Raw genomic sequence first — 19,421 nt, 5'->3', positions numbered from 1 at the left:
CCGCCCCCACCACCACCACCCCTCCGACTTGACACTTACACTGAAGCCCATTTCGCTCTGTTCCCACTGGGAGAGTTAGGTTAACCTTATCCTTCCCCCCCTCCTCCCACACACACACACACACACACACACACTGTTCAAAGCGACGTGCTGCCTGCACTGTACTGACTGTTGGATTTGCATGTCAGGGGAAACAGCTCGGGGGCCTGGCCCAGCACATGTTGCCGGTGGTGACGAAGAGGGATGAAGGAGAGTACCGGTGCACTGTCTTCGACTTCGACTTCAACACCAAATCGGCCGTCATGGCAATTCAAGTCAAAGGTAGGCCCTTACCCTCCTGGGCACCAAAGATTGACATTTACGGGGTCGGGGGGAAAGACGTGGCGGAGTGACGGCCACTGTCGCTGGACTAGTCGTCCGCCTGATGCTCTGGGGTCACGGGTCCAAATCCCACCCCGGCAGCTGGTGGAATTTGCAGCGGTCCAAGGAGGCAGCTCACCGCTCACATGGGGCAACTAGGGATGGGCGATAAATGCTGGCCCAGCCAGCGAAGCCCACATCCCATGAATGAATTTTTTAAAAATAATTAAATTCAGTTAATAAATCCTGGAATTATAAAGCTAGTCTCAGGAACGGTGACCATGAAACTACCATCGATTGTTGTAAAACCCTATCTGGTTCACTGATGCCCTTTAGGGAGGGAAATCAGCCGTCCTTACCTGGTCTGACCTACACGTGACTCCAGGCCCACAGCAATGTGGTCGTCTCTTAACTGCCCTCCGGAATGGCCGAGCAAGACCATTCAGTTCTCGTAGGCAATTAGGGACGGGCAACAAATGCTGGCCTTGCCAGCGACGCTCACATTCCATGGAAGAACAAATGAAAAAAACCTCTGGATATCCCAAGTGCTTTCCAGCCAGTGAAGCGCGGTGTGCAAAGTAGGAAAGGCAACAGCCAAATTGTGCACAGCAAGCTCCCGCAAACCGCCATGAGATGCATCACCAGAGGGTCTGTTTCACTGAAACCGGTTGGTGACTAAATATTGACCAACTCCCAGTTTAGGGGTTTGCCAACCCTCCAGGATTGGCATGGAGCCTCCAGGAATTGAAGGTCGATCTCCAGGACACCGCTGTGTGCAACCCTGGAGAATAACCATCGGGACATTGAATAAGATTGTATTTTTTTTTGCTGTTTTGTTTGAAATTTCTCTTTACCAGATACAAGAATAATGAAAATGGAAAAAGGGCTGTTTGGCTGACAGTCAAACACCATCCAATTGGGTAATGAGCCTTTTTGCTTTCCAATTGGCATAGCAAGGCAATGCATCACGAGTATGGATGTGTTGGCTGGAGCATGGGGACAAGTCATGTGATGGAACCTCCAGGAATACATTTAGTCACAGTTGGCAACCCTATCCCTATTCTTCTGAGGAAAGTGGGATCCTTTACAGCCACCTGAAAGGGTCTTAGTTGAACAGCTTACCTGAAAGGCAGCACCTCCAACAGTGCAGCAGCCCCTAAGCGCTGCTTTGGGAATGTCGGCCCTGGATTTTATGCAAAGCACTTGAACCTTCAGCCTTCTGATTCTGAGAACCATTGAGGAACTTGATCACTTTTACCATAACCTCTGCGCTGCTATTTTAAGGGTGAGCCTGCCCAGTTATCGCTGGGGCAGGGGAGTTAAAACCCCACCTCCAGCCACGGCATCACCAAACTAACAGAATGGCTAAAACACAGCAACCTCCAGTTGACATTGCACATTGGCCTTTACTGCCAGTGGATTGGAGTACAGGATTAAAGAAGTCTTGCTACAATTGTAGAAGGTTTTGGTGAGATCACACCTGTGTGCAGTTTTGGTCTCCGCACTTAAGGAAGGACATACTTGCATTGGAGGGGGTACAGCGAACGTTCACTAGATTGTTCCCTGGGATGAGGGGGTTGTCCTATGATGAGAGGCTGGGTAAATCGAGCTTACATTCTCTGGAGTTTAGAAGGATGAGAGGCGATCTCACTGAAACATGCAACAGTCTGAAAGGGCTCGACAGGGTAGGCACTGAAAGATTGTTTCCGCTGGTCGAGGGATCCAAAACACAGGGGCACGGTTTCAGATTAAGGGGCCGATAATTCGGACTGAGATGAGGAGAATGAAAGGGTTGTGAATCTTTGGATTTCTCTACCCCTGTGGATGCTCCATCGTTGAATATATTTAAGGCTGGGATAGACAGATCTTTGGTCTCTCTGGGAATCAAGGGATTTGGGGAGCGGGCAGGAAAGTGGAGTTGACCGTATTGAATGGTGGAGCAGGCTTGATGGGCCGAATGGTCTCCTATTTCTTGTGTTCGTGTAGTAAAACATCGCAAGGTGCTTCGCAGGAGAGTTATCGAGCAAAATTTGACAGCGAACCACGTAAGGTGATAGTAGGGCAGATGACCAATAGCTTTGTCAAAGGGGTAGGTTTTAAGGAGACAATTAAGAAGGAGAGGAAGAGGCAGAGAGATTGGCAAAGAGAATTCCAGAGCTTAGGACCCAGGCAACTGAAAAGCACAGCTGCCAATGGTGGAATGTATCAAATTGTGCGCGTCCAAGAGGCCAGAGTTGGAGGAGCGATACCTCGAAGGGTTGTGGGGGTTGGAAGAGGAACAGACGAAACCATGGAGGGATTTGAAGACAAGGATGAGAGTTTTAAAAACAAGCTATTGCTGGACTGCCAGCCAATGTAACAGGTATATTGTTATAGTTTTCTGATTTAACTGGTTTCTTTGTGTGCTTTATTGCAGCAAGAGAAGATAACAATGAGTTAGACAGATTCGGAGGTAAGACGTCCAGTGATTTATTGAAGAACTGCTTGAAGCTTCACCCAGCATTGAGTCAGGAATAATCTGCCAGTGTTACATTGAGATCAGCCCAGATCAGAACAAGTGTAAATTCGATGGTCCTGTGCTCTGGGTGTGGCTTGGGGCCCGGGGGTGGGGACATAATGCTAAAAGCCAGAGTACTGCATGATCATTACTTCCTCTGCCACTTCTATGTAGTTCAACATCCTGTTGGCATTGCTGACTGCTAGTTGGAGATATGTAACGCTGTGTTTACTAAGACTCCTTGCAGCTCCATCCTCAGCTATTTCTGAGAATGATGCAGCACAGAAGGAGGCCATTCAGCCCATTCATCCTGTGCCAGCTCTTTGAAAATACCTTCCAATTTAGTCCCACGCCCCCGGTTCTTTCACCATAGCCCTGAAATTATTTTCCTGTCCAAGGAATCATCCAATTCCCTTTTGAAAGTCATTAGTGAATCTGCTCCCACCGCCCTTTCACACAGTGCATTTCCGATCATAGCTCACCGTGTAACAAAAAATTCTCCTCATAACCCAATTCCAAACTATTTTAAACCTGTGTCCTTGGGTTACCAACCCCATGTCCCACTGGTAACAGATTCTCCCTCTTCACCGTGTCAAAACCATTTGAGATTTTGAAAGCCTCTATTAAATAAATGCTCAACCTTCCCCACTCCAAGAAGGATAATCTCATCTTTTCTAGCCTCTCCACATAACCAAGGTCTTTTATCCCTAGTACCATTCAAGCAAATCTCTTACATCCCCATCTCCAGATCCTTGACATCCTTCCTTATGTGTCGTGTCCAGAACTGGACACAGTACTCCAGTTGAGATTTAATCAGTGATTTATAAAGTGTTTGGCAATCATTTGCTTTCTTTGGCACACTACGGTCCAACTTTGGCCTGACCCACTCAATACTGGCTTACAGCTCACCGAGCGGCTTAAGTGTGGAAGTGGACTGTCAGGTACTGTAGGATTTTGGTAATTTCAGCTGAGCCCACCATTAAGGCACTAGAATGCCTCTGAGTTGTAGGAGAGGGTGGGGGGATGTTGGTGGGGTTCGAGAGGGGAGATTACTGACCAGGATTTCCTGTGTGGTGAGTCCGGTTGGAACTTTGGCATGTGTTTGGGTGTGGGGGGGTGGGCTGGGCCATGATACCCACTTGGTTGAATAGCCTGCCGGTGTTCACACCGCGACGAACAGCCAATTGCGTGAGGCACAAGCCAGTACCCTTGGGAGTGGTACCCGCCAGAGACAGCTCCTTCAGGAGGCAAGGGCAAACCGGGGACAAATAAAACAAAGAGCTCGCATTTCTATATCCCCTTTCACAACCCCAGAAACGTCCCAAAGCACTGTAGAGCCAATGAAGGATCTTTTTTGGAGTGTAGCCACTGTTGCAGTCTAAGATGAACAACAGCCGACCGGTGCACAGCAAGATCCCACAAGCTGCAACAAATTTAAGGAACAGGTCATGCTTCAATAGGGTTGGTCAAGGGACAAACATTGGCCAGGACATCGGGTCAAACAGCCCTGACCCTTGCTCTTCTTCAGGATAATGCTATGAGACCATTTGCAGCCACGCGAGAGGGCAGATCAGGCCTCAGTTTAATGTCACTTCCAAAGGTCAGCAGCTCTGACAGTGCAGCACTCCCTCCCTGCGGCAAGGTCTAGGGTGCTGAAGTCGGATTTGAAACCGCAGGCTTTCCTGACTCACGAGACAAGAGTGCTACCCACTGAGCCACAGCTCTCACCGTGGTAAGGCTGGAGGAAGGACAGTGGGTTAGATTTTCCAACATCAGTGCTCCCTGGTCACTGTGGAATTTCCTGCCCAGATGTTACCCAGAACACAAGAGCTAAGGTGAAGCAGCTTCTAATGGTGGCGGGGGGAGGGGAGGGGAGGGGAGGGGATGGGAAGAGGGGGGTGGAGAATGTGAGAAAGGATTTTTGCTGTAACATTTTCTCTTTTCTTTCCCCCTCCCCTTAACATTTATTCCAGTGATTGCCGAAGAAAGTCATTCTGCAGGTATGAAACTCGTCAGGAGCTCAGCGCTGGACGTCCACAGTCCGAATAAATCTTACCTGGGCTTTAATTGGTCAATCGGAGTGAGATGGGCGGATGGGCAGGCCATGTGACATCCCTCCCTCTGCCATTTTAACAGGGACATTAAACCTGACGGCAAGCAGAGGGCTGGCAAACAACTACCACTTGACACTGCTTGTCCGGGATTATCCACAGGATCTTGCAGCCCATAATTTCTGCGACATGATCTTTATTAAGGCCACACTGGATATGCAGCTAAATAAACTTAAGTGACGCATTGTGGTGTAGGGGTGGTGCGGGGAGCTCACACTTAAAAACAGTGGAAATGAAAATTGTATGTTTCGATAATGGGCGATATTGTAATGCTAGAGGTGAAATGTTCACCCCACTGTCCCACCAGCTCTTCAACATAAAAAAATGAGACCAATGTTTGTATGTCTGCTTTACACTTCATCTTGTTTTACCCCACTCGGTATCCTCTATAGCCCATTAACTCTATGTTGTTTCCTCTCTGACTCTATTCCATTGTGTAGTCTCCATATCCCATTGCAGCCCACTTTGTGCCCCATGTATCCCATTCTATTACTCTACTTGGTATCCTCTATATCCCACAGAACCCTACTTTGTGCTTTCTCTATCCCACTCTATCCAATTTGATATCCTCTGTACCCCACTGCACCGCACCTTGAACCCGCTCTACCCCATTCTAACACATTCTGTATCCTCTATACCCCACTTTGTACTCTCTCAACCCCACCCTACCACATTCTGTATCCTCTACATCCCACTGTACCCCACTTTGTTGTTAATAGAATCCAGACTATATGAAGCCGAAACCAAGACACAGAGTTTTTCTTAATTGAGTTTATTGACTTGTTCAGTCTCATAATTCTCCTCCCACTCAATCCAGTGTCCCAGCTATCCCCTATTTATATGTGCTCAAAGACAATTAACACCCATCACCTGTTTCTCTTAACTTTAACAATTCAGTTGAAAAGACATTAACATTTATACCCTTTCTATCCAACTCTACCATAGTCTGCATGTTCTGTATCCCAATGAATGCCACCTTGTTCCATCTCTAAGCCACTCTCTCATGTTCTGTATGCTCCATAAATGACCATATCCTATTACTAGTCTTCCATTGCATATCTGTCATCCATTTATCATCTATTGTCACCTTTTGTGTCCTGTTGTTACTCAATGTCTACCTCCTATATCCAAGTGTGTCCCAGTTATATTCTCTGTCTCTTGTCATTATCTATTACGCATCTTCTATGCCCAGGTGTAGCCCATTGTGTCCACTCTGAAGCCTCTTGCCACTCAATAACGTGCATTTAGCCAAGACCTTTAATGTCAGGAAAGATCACAAAATACTGGCAAGTAACAGATACCAAGACAAGCAGAGAGAGCTCATGAGACATACAAAAAGCTTGGGGAAAGGAGTGCGTTTTAATAAGGGGTCTTATAGGACAGGATGGGATTGGGGTGATGGATGGGTTTTGGCAGGGAGCACCACAGCATGGGGTCTCAGCTCTTGACCACCAATGGGGAGAGGTTTGGGGGGGGAGGTGACAAGGGAGAGAAGGAAAATACAAAGAGTTGGGAAGGGGTGTAAGACTGGAGGAGTTCACAGGGACAGGGAGGGAGCAAGGCTATGGAGTGATTTAATGGCAAAGGGAAAGGATTTTATCAGTGGTGTTATTTCTCACTGGCCAGTTTTTCACAGCTCGATATTATTGTTTGCAGATCATCATGGAAAGCCCAAACCCCTGAACAAGGCTGGCATGGTCATTGGGATCATCGTGACATTAATGCTCGTGGCTTTCTTCACCATCATAACCTACTACATGTGTTACTACAGGAAGAAGACAGAGAAGTGAGTCAACCTTTCACATTTACCCAGCAAAAAATACATCGCTCCCACATCCTGAGTCTGATGTGGTATTACAGAGAGCTTACAGCACCGAAACAGGTCGTTCATCCCAACCGTCCCATGTTTGTGCTCAGCACCAAGCTTCTTTCCAGCTTTCCTCATCTAACCCTTTCAGCCCATCCTTTGACTCCTTTCTCCCTCACACGCAGACTTATCTAGCTTCCTCTTGATTCAATCTAGGCCAAACTGCTCAACCACTCTCCCCATGGTAGTTTGAGGGTTTAAAATTCCTTTTATTCATTCTCGAGATGTGACGAGGCCAGCATTATATACCGCTCATCCCAAAAGGCTTTCTAGGCCTCTCAGAGGGTCAATGACATTGTAGTGGGTCTGGAGTCACATGTCAAACAGACCAGGTAAGGATGGCAGATTCCCCCCCTCTGTGGGACATTAGTGAACCCATCTGGTTTTTAACAACAATCTAGCAACTGAGACTAACATTTTAATTCCAGATTTATTTATTAGTTATATTATAAATTCCCTCATCAGCTGTGGTAGGATTTGAACTCATGTCTCCAGACCATTAGGTCAGGCCTCAGGATTACTAGTCCAGTAACATTACCACTAGGCCACTGTTTCCCTCCTGGAGAACATGTTGTAAGATTGAGCACTCCAAGCTTGGTACTGCCTCCATTTTGGAGCTGACATTTATTGAAATGTTTTAGCCCAATTTACTGACAAGGCAACTGACCGAAAATACCTGCCCAAGGCAGCATCATTGCTGCTTTGAAGTTCTTAACCTGGTCTTCAAAGCCCTCCGTGCCCTGACCCCATCCCTGTCTCTGTAACCTCCTCTGAGCCCTACAACTCTCTGAGACATCTGCGCTCCTCCAATTCTGGCCTCTTGCGCATCCCCAATTTTCATGGCATGACTCCAGCATTGGAGGGTGTTCCTTCAGCTGCCTAGGCCCTGAGCCCTGGAATTCTGCTTTGCTATCTCTTTTCCCTCCCTTAAAACCTCCACATCTGGAGTGCTGCATACAGTTTTGGTCTCCATATTTAAGAAGGAATATAGCTGCATTAGAAGCAGTGCAGAGAAGGTTCACTCGACTCATTCCCCGGATGAAGGGGTTTTCTTATGAGGAAAGGTTGGACTGGTTGGGCCTGTGTCCATTGGAGTTCAGAAGAATGAAAGGTGATCTTACTGAAACATATAAGATCCCGAGGGGACTTGACAGGATGGTTGCCGAGAGGATGCTTCCCCTTGTGGGAGAGACTAGATTTAGGGGACATGGTTTAAAAAATAAGGTGTCTCCCATTTAAGATGTAAATGAGGAGAATTTTTTTCTCTCAGATGGTCGTCAGTCTGTGGAATTTCTCTTCCGCAGAGAGTGGTGGAGGCTGGGTCATTGAATATTCTTAAGGCTGAGTTGGATAGATTTTTGACTGACAATGGAGTCAAAGGTTATGGGGGAAGTGAGGATAGTAGAGGCCACAATCAGGTCAGCCATGATCTTATCAAATGGCAGTGCAAGCTCAAGGGGCCAAATGGCCTACTCCAGCTCTTAATTTGTATGTTAGTACTGAACCTCGGACAATGCAGCACTCCCTCACTACTGACCCTCTAACATTTCAGCACTCCCTCAGTACTGACCCTCGGACAGTGCAGCACTCCCTCAGTACTGACCCTCTAACAGTTCAGCACTCCCTCAGTACTGACCCTCTGACAGTGCAGCACTCCCTCACTACTGACCCTCGGACAATGCAGCACTCCCTCAGTACTGACCCTCAGACAGTGCAGCACTCCCTCAGTGCTGATCCTCAGACAGTGCAACACTCCCTCAGTACTGACCCTCAGACAGTGCAGCACTCCCTCAGTGCTGATCCTCAGACAGTGCAGCACTCCGTCAGTACTGACCCTCAGACAGTGCAGCACTCTCTCAGTACTGACTCTCAGACAGTGCAGCACTCCCTCATTACTGACCCTCAGACAGTGCAGCACTCCCTCAGTGCTGACCCTCAGACAGTGCAGCACTCCCTCAGTGCTGATCCTCAGACAGTGCAGCACTCCCTCAGGACTGACCCTCAGACAGTGCAGCACTCCCTCAGTACTGACCCTCTGACAGTGCAGCACTCGCTCAGTGCTGATCCTCTGACAGTGCAGCACTCGCTCAGTACTGACCCTCTGACGGTGCAGCCCTCCCTCAGTACTGACCCTCAGACAATGCAGCACTCCCTCAGTGCTGATCCTCAGACAGTGCAGCACTCCCTCAGCACTGACCCTCAGACAGTGCAGCACTCCCTCAGTACTGACCCTCTGACAGTGCAGCACTCCCTCAGTACTGACCCTCAGACAGTGCAGCACTCCCTCAGTACTGACCCTCTGACAGTGCAGCACTCCCTCAGTACTGACCCTCTGACAGTGCAGCACTCCCTCAGTACTGATACTCAGGCAGTGGAGCAATCTCTCAGTATTGTCCCTCCCCCAGTACTGACCCTCTGACAGTGCAGCACTCCCTCAGTACTGATACTCAGGCAGTGGAGCAATCTCTCAGTATTGTCCCTCCCCCAGTACTGACCCTCAGACAGTGCAGCACTCCCTCAGTACTGATACTCAGGCAGTGGAGCAATCTCTCAGTATTGTCCCTCCCCCAGTACTGACCCTCTGATGGTGCAACACTGCCTCAGTATTGCCCCTTTGACAGTGCAGCACTCCCTCAGTGTTGCCACTCCGATAGTGCAGCGCTTCCTCAGTACTGCACACGGGGTGGGGGCTGGTAGGTATGCTGACCTGGGCGTCCTGCAATGGTGGCATGGTGGTTAGTTTTCTGGCCTGATAATCCAGACAACCGGACTAATAAAGCCAGCTGGACAATGGGTTCAAATCCCACGGCAGCATATCCTGGGACTGGGTAAAAGGAAAATGAATCGGCAAGTTCAGCGACGTGATGAAGCTGGGAGGTGTCCTGTTGCCCAGTGGGGTGCAGTCCTGCTGAGTGCTCTGTCGTACCCTGTCCAGCTCGCCCGTTGAGTGTCAACAGGCTGTTTGACTTTGAGAGCATCACAGTTACGTCTGAACCTGCCCTCACCTGCCAGTCATACATTCCCAATGAGGGCGCTGGGAATTGCCGGGAGAGCTGGTGAACGGGAGCAAGGCGCCAGCGCGATGTTTTCCTCCTTCACAGCTGCCAACTTAACTCCTCGTGGAGTAGGGATGGAAACCAGTGTGAAAGAATTGCCTTAGTTCCATCCCAGTATGAGATCCAGCCTTTAACACTGTTGCAGGTTAGCAAATGTCAGGCCTCCTCCCACAGCTGGCAGGACAAATTAGTCATCAGCATCAGGGGTGAAGACTGTGTAGTGGGAGTGCCACAGGATTAGTAATCGAGAGGCCCGGCTAATGCTCTGGAGACACGGGTTCAAATCCCACCATGGCAGCTGGTGGAATTTAAATTCAATTAATAAATCTGCAATATATTAAGCTAGTCTTAGTCAAGGTGACTGTGGCAACTATCATCAATTGTCATAAAAACCCATCCGGTTCATTAACGCCCTTCAGGGGTGGAAATCTGCTGCCCTTTATCTGGTCTGGCCTACGTGTGACTCCAGACCTACAGCAATGTGGTTGACTCTTAACTGCCCTCAGCAAGTTCAAGGGCAATCAGGGGTGGGTAATAAATGCTGGCCTTGCCAGACACACCCATGTCCCGTGAAAGAATAAAGAAAAAAATGTCATTTTCCCTTACCCCCGTCTGCTTGATCGACTGAGATTAGCTGAACCAGGATGGAGCCTGAGGCCTTTTGTGTAACTCAGCACAGACTCAGTAGGAAGCCTGAGGCCTTGTTGTGTGTAACTCAGCACAGACTCAGGAGGGAGCCTAAGGCCTTGTTGTGTGTAGCACACACTCAGGATGGAGCCTGAGGCCTTGTTGTGTGTAGCACAGACTCAGTAGGAAGTCTGAGGCCTTGTTGTGTGTAACTCAGCACAGACTCAGGATAGAGCCTGAGGCCTTGTTGTGTGTAGCACAGACTCAGTAGGAAGCCTGAGGCCTTGTTGTGTGTAACTCAGCACAGACTCAGGAAGGAGCCTAAGGCCTTGTTGGGTGTAGCACAGACTCAGGATGGAGCCTGAGGCCTTGTTGTGTGTAGCACAGACTCAGGATGGAGCCTGAGGCCTTGTGTGTAACTCAGCACAGACTCAGGAGGGAGCCTGAGGCCTTGTTGTGTGTAGCACAGACTCAGGATGGAGCCTGAGGCCTTGTGTGTAACTCAGCACAGACTCAGGAGGGAGCCTGAGGCCTTGTTGTGTGTAGCACAGACTCAGGATGGAGCCTGAGGCCTTACGTGTCACCGATCAGGATGGAGCCTGATGAGACCTTGTGTGTAACTCAATACAGGTAGAGCCTGGTGTAACTCAACTGCTTGCTGCCTAGACCAGTCGGTAATGAAGTATTATTTTAGCTAATATCTGTTTGTTAAGGAAACCGCTGGAGGATTTAGAGGAGAGGAATGCTATGGATCCAGGAAATGTTTCTCTCACAGTGGAAAAGGTCGTCACAAAGGTGGGTTCTTTTCATTCACAACAGGATCATTGAATATTTTATTTCTTTTCTATTTCCCTCTGCATTTTTTTCCCACTGATATGGTTGCAGCCTCCTTGCTCACAGTAGGCCCTTCATTTAGAGTCCTTGGCCTTGCATTCCTGGTCTCTGCCCAGAATATTTATGGGCCATGACCCACTGTTCACGGTCCCTGGATTATGAGTGAGTTGAATGTCTCCACTGTTCCACTTCCCTCTCTCAATCTCAACACCCAGGATTTTCCGATGGGTGTGAAGCCTACATGTGCCTCAGAAACCTCCATCTGTTGTGTTGTTCCATGGGTGTACGTGTACCAGCCGATACCAACTGGTATCAGCCGAGGTTACGCGGTTGAACATGTCATTAGCGTCACACGATGAATATTTGATGGCAAGGATGGCCTCCATTCAGCTCTGTGGCACCGAGCCACCAATGGATACCATTCTTCAACCCAGTCACTCCCATCTCGCCTCTGTTTTATTAAGTCATCCGTGGCTCAGTGGGTTGCACTCTCACCTCTGAGTTCAGAAAGTTATGTCTTCAAGTCCTCCCTCAGGGCTTTGAGTACATGAGAAAGATAAGGTGATAAACCGAGACCCGCTCGGCTGGATGTAAAAGATCCCATGCCGCTATTTCGAAGGGGGGAGATTTCACCCTCACACAAAAACAGAAAATGCCGGGAAAAACTCAGCAGGCCTGACAGCATCTGTGGAGAGAAAGTCAGATTTAACGTTTTGAGTCCCTATGACTCTGAGTCATTTCTCCCTGGTGTCCTGGCCAATATTTATCCCTCAACCAACATCAAAAAAACGCATTATCTGCTCATTATCACATTGCTGTTTGTGGGAGCTTGCTGTGCACAAATTGGCTGCCGAGTTTCCTGCACCACAACCGTGGCTGCACTTCAAAAAGTTCTTGATTGGCTGCAAAGTGTGGTTGGACTTCTTGTGGCTGTGAAAGGTGCTAAATAAATTCAAGCTCTTTCTTTATTTCCTTCATGTCAGGAGCAATGAACGTGGACGCCAAAGATCCAGCCTTGCGTAGTCTCCTCCAGTAAGAGTCCAGGACGTCATTCAGGCATAAAGAAGCCAACGATCGATCAAAAGCTTAGGCCTTTGTTGCGAATGTTTTATTTTGGCTCTTCAACGCAATTTAAGAAGAAGTCCTCCAATATCTTCAACCTTGCCACAATGGTTATCTGCCAAGCCTTCGCGGGAAACATTGACCCGCTCTTTGCACTATTAATGTCGGGTCTCCTCTTAAAACCTATTTGCCTTGTCGGACGAAATGCACAATGCTTATTTAGTTACCCGGTCCTGTTACCCTCTTCGTTCCGCGTCACGTGCGTTGCTTGTGAGTGTCCGTGTTTCATATTATAAGGGGACGTTCCCTGTAGGGTCGCTGCCTTCGGACGCTCCAGCCAGTTCACATGGTCCTGATGCAAGGGCTGGGTGGACCTTCGGAGGCAGCGGCCCAGTTGACTGCTTTGTGTAACGTTTTAAACCGCAATAAAGTCACTCCTTTTCTCGAGCCATCAAGAGTCACAGAGAACCATGACAGTGCAGGAGGAGGCCATTCGGCCCATCGAGTCCATGCTGGCTCTCCCTAGAGCAGCCCAGTCAGTTCCCCCCACCCCCCCCACCCCCACTCCCCCACCCCCACCACCGGCTTCGCCGCTCTATCCCTTATACCCCCTGCATGTTTATTTCCCTCAAGTGCCCATCCAATTCATCGTCTCTGTTTCCAACACCTTGAGGGGCAGGGCGGGGGGCAGCGAGGTCCAGGTCACTACCACTCGCTGCGATTAAATACAAAAAAATAAAGGCAAAGTAGTGCGGAGACTGCAATTCTGAATAAAGGCCGGGAAAAACTCAGCATCTGTGGAAGGAGAAACAGGGTTAACATTTCCGGTCTGCATGACCCTTCCTCACAGCTGAAGAGAGGTGGAAATGTGATGTTTGAAGAGAGGATGGAGCTCAGGAGAGACTCGACAACGGCGCTGTTCCTGGGTTCGGTCCTCCGGCCCCCCGGCGGCGCTGTTCCCGGGTTCGGTGCTCCGGCCCCCTGGTGGCGCTGTTCCCGGGTTCGGTCCTCCGGCCCCCTGGGGGCGCTGTTCACGGGTTCGGTCCTCCGGCCTCCTGGCGGCGCTGGTCCCGGGTTCGGTCCTCCGGCCCCCTGGTGGCGCTGTTCCCGGGTTCGGTGCTCCGGCCCCCTGGTGGCGCTGTTCCCGGGTTCGGTCCTCCGGCCCCCTGGTGGCGCTGTTCCCGGGTTCGGTCCTCCGGCCCCCTGGCGGCGCTGTTCCCGGGTTCGGTCCTCCGGCCCCCTGGTGGCGCTGTTCCCGGGTTCGGTCCTCCGGCCCCCTGGGGGCGCTGTTCACGGGTTCGGTCCTCCGGCCTCCTGGCGGCGCTGTTCCCGGGTTCGGTCCTCCGGCCCCCTGGTGGCGCTGATCCCCGATTCGGTCCTCTGGCCCCCTGGCGGCGCTGTACCCGACTCGGTCCTCCCGCCTCCTGATGGCGCTGGTCCCGGGTTCGGTCTTCCGGCCCCCTGGCGGCGCTGTTCCCGGCTTTGGTCTTCCGGCCTCCTGGCGGCGCTGTTCCCAGGTTCGGTCCTCCAGCCTCCTGGTGGCGCTGTTCCGGCGTTCGGTCCTCTGGCCTCTTGGCGGCGCTGGTACCGTGTCCGGTCCTCCGGCCTCCTGGAGGCGCTGGTCCCGGGTTCGGTCCTCCGACTTCCTGGCGGAACTGGCACAAGGTTCGGGCTCGGTCCGGCGGCCTCCTGGCGGCGCTGTTACCGGGTTCGGTCCTCCGGCCTCCTGGCGGCGCTGGTCCCGGGTTCGGTCCTCCGGCCTCGTGGCGGCGCTGGTCCCGGGTTCGGTCCTCCGGCCCCCTGGCGGCGCTGTTCCCAGGTTCGGTCCTCCGGCTTCCTGGTGACGCCGTTCCCCGCTTCGGTCCTCCGGCCTCCTGGCGGCGCTGTTACCGGGTTCGGTCCTCCGGCTTCCTGGTGACGCCGTTCCCCGCTTCGGTCCTCCGGCCTCCTGGCGGCGCTGTTACCGGGTTCGGTCCTCCGGCTTCCTGGTGACGCCGTTCCCCGCTTCGGTCCTCCGGCCTCCTGGCGGCGCTGGTCCCAGTTCGGGTTCGGGCTCGGTCCTCCGGCCTGTCCTCCCGGGTTGGTCCCGGTCTCTATTGCTCAGAGTTTGAGGCCCAGGCGGTGGCTGGATTTGTCCCGGGCACCGAGACAGTGAAATGGCAGCGGCGGCGGCGCAACAACCGCCGGCCGGCCTGAGCCTGGAGCAGGCGAAAGGTGAGGGAGGAGAGGCCGGGGGTTATCCTGGGATCGGGATTGGGGATCAATCTGGGATTGGGGATTGGTCCGGGATTGGGGATCATTCCGGGATTGGGGATTGGTCTGGGTTTAGGGATTATTCCGGGATTGGGGATCGGTCCGGGATTGGGGATCATTCCAAGATTATTGATCTGTCCAAGATTGGGGATTATTCTGGGTTTGGGGGATCAATCCGGGATTGGGGATCAGTCTGGGACTGGGGATTGGTCTGGGATTGGGAATTATTCCAGGGTTGGGGGTTACTCTGGGATTATGGATCTACTTTGACCCAGGGGCTGTGCCAGAGTGCGATGTAGAAGAATCTGAAGCTCATGCTCTGCACCATTTCCAGTGTCTTTTCCCTCAGTCTGACCTGCTCCCTTACTCACTGTCTCTGTGACACTCTGACTGATTCTCTCTCTCTCTCTCCTTCGCTCAGTGGTTTTGGCTGAAGTGATTAAGGCCTTCAGTTCCCCCGAGAATGCCATCAGGATGGAGGAGGCTCGCGACAACGCCTGCAACGACATGGGCAAGATGCTGCAGTTTGTACTGCCTGTGGCAACCCAGATCCAGCAGGATGTTATCAAATCGTATGGCTTCAGTAATGACGGAGAAGGCAAGTGTGTGGCCTGTTGGAATTAAGCTGGAGCCCCTCCCCACTGGAGACTGCCCCCTTCCCTACTAGAGCACCCTCCCCTCCTCCCAGGAGCTCCTTCCTCAACCTCCCCATCACCCCCCCCCCCCCCTTCCCCACCCCCACCCCTCCCGCCCCACCTTCAGACTGGAGTAAACTCCCCGACTCCGACATCAACCAACCACCTGCTACTTAACATGTTCCCGTCTTGAACCATGGAAACAGAGAAAAGTTACCGCGCAGAAAGAAGCCATTCAGCCCATCGTGTCTGTTCTGGCCAAAAAGAGAAAACAGAAACTAGCCGCTCATTCTTAATCCCACTTCCCAGCTCCCGGTCCGTACACTGGCAGGTTACAGCACTTCAGACGCAGATCGGGGTGCCTTTTAAATGAGTCGAGCGTTTCAGCCTCAACCACCGATTCAGGCAGTGAATTCCAGACACCCACCACCCTTTGTGTGAAAACATTTTTCCTCATGTCCCCTCTAATCCTCCTAAAAATCACCTTTAACCTATCACCTCCAGTAATTGACCCCTCAGCTAGTGGAAACAAGTTTTCTCTGTCTGTTCTATCTAGGCCCCTCATAATTTTGGACACCTCAATCAGGTCATCCCTCAGCCTCCTCTGTTCTAAGGAAAACAACCCGAGCCTATCAAATCTCTCCTCATAGCTGCAATTTTCAAGCCATGGCAACATTCTTGTGAATCTTCTCTGTACTCCCTCCAGAGCAATTATGTCCTTAGATAATATGGTGACCAGAACTGTACACAAAAAGGCTTGGGTGGAAATATCTGAGTCAAAGACATTTATTTAAATTCTTTCGCAGAATGTGGGCATGGCTGGCTATCCCTAATTGCCCTTGAGAAGGTGGTGGTGAACTGCCTTCTTGATCCTCTGCAGCCCATGTGGTGTAGGTACACCCACAGTGCTGTTAGGGAGGAAGTTCCAGGATTTTGATCCAGCAACAGTGAAGGAACGGCGATATATTTCCAAGTCAGGATGGTGAGTGGCTTGGAGGGGATCTTGCAGGCAGTGGTGTTCTCATGCATGTGCTGCCCTTGTCCTCTAGGTGGTAGAGGTTGCTGGTTTGGAAGGTGCTATTCTAAGAGCCTTAGTGAGTTGCTGCAGTGCATCTTGCAGATGGTACAGACTGTGCCATTGTGAGTCAGTGGTGGGGGGAGTGAACATTTAAGGTGGTGGATGGGATGCCAATCAAGTGGGCTGCTTTGTCCGGGACAATGTTGAGCTTCTCGAGTGTTATGGGAGCTGCACTCATCTAGGCAAGTGGGGAGTATTCCAATCACACGCCTTGTAGATGGTGAACAGGCTTTGGGGAGTCAGGCGGTGAGTTACTCACCTCATAATTCCCAGCCTCTGACCTCCTCTTGTAGCCACAGTATTTACATGGCTGGTTCAGCTCAGTTCCTGGTCAATGGTAACCCCCAGGATGATGATAGTGGGAGAATTCAGCAATGATAATGCCATTGAACATCAGGGGAGGCCATAGTTAGATTCTCTCTTGCAATGAAGTTGTAAACTCAGCAACCGAGGAAGCAAAGCAGCAATCATCACGGTTCTGTCTGAACTGTGTAGCATATTGTCACTGGTTGTCCTTGGCGTCCAGGGACCCAGGAACAGGAGGATCCCGCTTAGCCCCTGGAGCCTGTTTCACTATTCATTCGGATCACGGCTGATCTCTGCCTCAGATCCATCTTTGGTCCCTATCCCTTCATAGCCATTGCTCAGCTGAAATCTGTTCTGAAAATCTCTCTTGTTTCCCCCTTGCATTCACAGCCTTTTGCTGCTGAGAAGGTTCCAGATTTCCCTGATCTTTTGTGTGAAGAAGTGCTCCTCCCCCTGACATCACCCCGAAGCCGCCCAGCTCCTAATTTTAAGGAGATGCCTCCTTGTTCAGGAATTCCCTTCATCGGAGGAAATAATTCCTCTCGATCGAGACTGTGGAATCCTTTCACGGTGCTTAAATCCAAATCCAAAGGAGCTTGGGCAGCCTACCCTAGTGATTTAACCCTTCAAGCTGCTCTGAAGAGACAGACCTGCGTGAAACATGCGAATTGCAGGTTGTCAAGTGTCAGGATGTAAAATGGCGGGGGGGGGGTGGGGTGTAACTAAGGGCAGGATAGGAACGTAACAGGGGCAGGATTGGACCGTGTGGCTCCGCCAGTCAGTCAGGTCGTGGCCGGTCATCGGCCTTAACTCCACTTTTCCTGCACACTCCCCTCTTTCCCTTGATCCGCTGAGAGGCCAAACATCTGTCCATCCCAGCCTTCAAGGTGTTCAACGACGGAGCGTCCACAACACTTTGCAGTAGAGAATTCCAAAGATTCACCACCCTCAGAGTGAAGGGATTTCTCCGAATCTCTGTCCTAAATGACCGGCCCCCGAGACTGTGGCCATGTGCTCTAGGTTCCCCAGTGAGTGGAAACAACCTCTCCCTGTTCACCCTGCCAAACCCCGTTATATTTTTGTATGTTTCGTTGAGATCGCCTCTCATTCTCCAAATTCCAGAGAGTAGAGGCCCAATTTACCCAGCCTCTCGTCACAGTCCAACCCTCTCATCCCAGGGACCAATCCAGTGAGCCTTAGCTGAACTGCCTCCAACGCAAGTGTAACCTTCCTTTAATATAGAGACCAAAACTGCGCGCACAGTTCCAGGTGTGGCCTCACCAAAGCCCTGTACAGTTGTAGCGAGACTTCCTTCTTCCTGTACTCCAATTCCCCGCGCACTAATGGCCAAACGCCATTTGCCTTCCTCGCTGTACCCTGCATGCTAACTCTGCATCCCCTGTAGGAGTGCACCCGAGTAAACACCGACATTTATTTTACCCCCCAACCCCCCGCTTCTCCTTTTCGTCTTTTGAAGGTGTGCTGAAGTTTGCGCGGATCGTCAAGACCTACGAAGGACAGGACCCCGAGATAGCAGCCATGTCCGCCAAGCTCAAGTCCATGTTTCTGCCCCCGATGATGGTGCCTCCCCACAGCGCAGGAATCTCCGCGTCGTGACTGCTCCGGAGAGGCGGGGAGCTGGGGTCTCTCGACGGAGGTGGCATCCGCGGCCGTGACCTTATCCTTCAATCGCTTCTCTCCAGCGCCACTTGGACTGCAGACGCTATTTCTGACCACACCCGCCCCCTGGCGCTGTTCAGCCTGTTCCCACCCCAACACCTCCCCCACCACCACCATTTGGTATCGACGGGGCTGTCCGGGTTGCCCGCGATTCGAATCTCCGCCCAGAGCACTTCCGCTCGAACAACTGAGCGAGCGGGAGGGCCGCGCGGCTCCAGCAGGTGAAGAGGCCGCCAGGTGTGTGCCACCGTGCTGTGCCGGCCCCTCACCAGCCAAGGCGCCCCCTTCCCAGGTTTGGCTCCTCCGGGCTGGGCAGGCCGAGCTGAAGGTGGGTGGGGTGGGGGGGGCATTCCTGCCGGCGCCGACCCCTCCCCCACCTCACCCTCCCCCGCTCGGATTTCTCGTGTGTAAGTAAGGACGTGGCTCGGCCGTGACATGGCCTGTGGTCGTCTAGTGGCCGACACACTCCGGGGCCCCTCGGGAAGGGGAGGGCTGCCGGCTTTACAATCCCCCCCCCCCGATATTGACTTCGGCCAAGAGAGTGAAATTCGTATCAAAGCAGCCTGGCACCTGATTGCCACCAGCGTTGGGGCGAGACATCACCCGCAAGGATGCAGCTTTTTCCTGCTACCCTCACCTAAGGACCCTGCCTGCTTCCAGGATCGCCCGCTTGCGATTAGCTGCAAGGGGGAGGAGATGCGTGAAGGAACTTTTGAATGTTCTGCCATTCACCTCACCGCAGCCTCTTCCCCCCCCCCCCCCCCCCCCCCCCCCCCCACCCGCCTCTCCCCCTCCCCCCGCCACCACCTGTCCCTTATGGTTTGGCGTACAGTTTCCATTCACCACACACTCTCGATATGACAGGCTTGGCTGCAGATTCACCGCCAGTGGAGGAGAGGGGGAGGGGCAGTGTGGTTGAATTGAAACTGGGCCGCGTCTATTTACAGTGCTCAGGTTTTTTATTTACAGTTAGCATTTCAAAGAATGCACAAAAATAGAGAAAAAAAACACCACCCCCTCTCCCCGAGCGGCCACTGGAAGCAGCGTTTCTCCCT

At 51.7% G+C, this 19,421-nt stretch overlaps 2 protein-coding genes across 3 annotated transcripts in view; both read left to right on the top strand.

The window, feature by feature from the left end:
* LOC121291293 (CD166 antigen-like) overlaps positions 1 to 12,834 on the top strand; it is a 38,470-nt gene extending 25,636 nt beyond the window's left edge. The window contains exons 8-13 of the mRNA XM_041212365.1: positions 189 to 321; positions 2,777 to 2,812; positions 4,831 to 4,857; positions 6,625 to 6,754; positions 11,232 to 11,313; positions 12,336 to 12,834. Coding sequence (XP_041068299.1) covers positions 189 to 321; positions 2,777 to 2,812; positions 4,831 to 4,857; positions 6,625 to 6,754; positions 11,232 to 11,313; positions 12,336 to 12,344 — 417 coding nt within the window. The 3' untranslated portion in view covers positions 12,345 to 12,834. The remainder of the gene's footprint in view (positions 1 to 188; positions 322 to 2,776; positions 2,813 to 4,830; positions 4,858 to 6,624; positions 6,755 to 11,231; positions 11,314 to 12,335) is intronic.
* Positions 12,835 to 13,989: 1,155 nt separating this feature from the next.
* Positions 13,990 to 19,116, top strand: grcc10 (gene rich cluster, C10 gene). 2 transcript variants are annotated; one of them, XM_041213200.1, is made up of 3 exons: positions 13,990 to 14,079; positions 15,089 to 15,265; positions 18,164 to 19,116. In XM_041213200.1, exons 2-3 carry the CDS (start codon positions 15,142 to 15,144, stop codon positions 18,301 to 18,303), a joined length of 264 nt encoding a protein of 87 aa, XP_041069134.1. In that variant the 5' UTR covers positions 13,990 to 14,079; positions 15,089 to 15,141; the 3' UTR covers positions 18,304 to 19,116. The 2 variants fall into 2 exon arrangements, with proteins under 2 accessions (XP_041069134.1, XP_041069132.1); XM_041213198.1 differs by lacking the exon at positions 13,990 to 14,079 and adding an exon at positions 14,432 to 14,628 and having other exon boundaries at positions 18,164 to 19,114.
* The last annotated feature ends 305 nt before the right edge of the window (positions 19,117 to 19,421 follow it).

Source organism: Carcharodon carcharias, chromosome 19 (genome assembly GCF_017639515.1).
Source record: "Carcharodon carcharias isolate sCarCar2 chromosome 19, sCarCar2.pri, whole genome shotgun sequence".
Taxonomy (NCBI): Eukaryota; Metazoa; Chordata; class Chondrichthyes; order Lamniformes; family Lamnidae; genus Carcharodon; species Carcharodon carcharias.
This window is presented reverse-complemented; position numbering and strand designations above follow the sequence as displayed.

Bases quoted from the DNA above. Each gene is read 5' to 3' on its own strand.
- grcc10 (XM_041213198.1), top strand. From the start codon at position 14,571: ATGGCAGCGGCGGCGGCGCAACAACCGCCGGCCGGCCTGAGCCTGGAG. The intron at 14,629-15,088 runs GTGAGGGAGGAG...TCCTTCGCTCAG, and splicing joins GAGCCTGGAGCAGGCGAAAG to TGGTTTTGGCTGAAGTGATT. The intron at 15,266-18,163 runs GCAAGTGTGTGG...CGTCTTTTGAAG, and splicing joins CTTCAGTAATGACGGAGAAG to GTGTGCTGAAGTTTGCGCGG.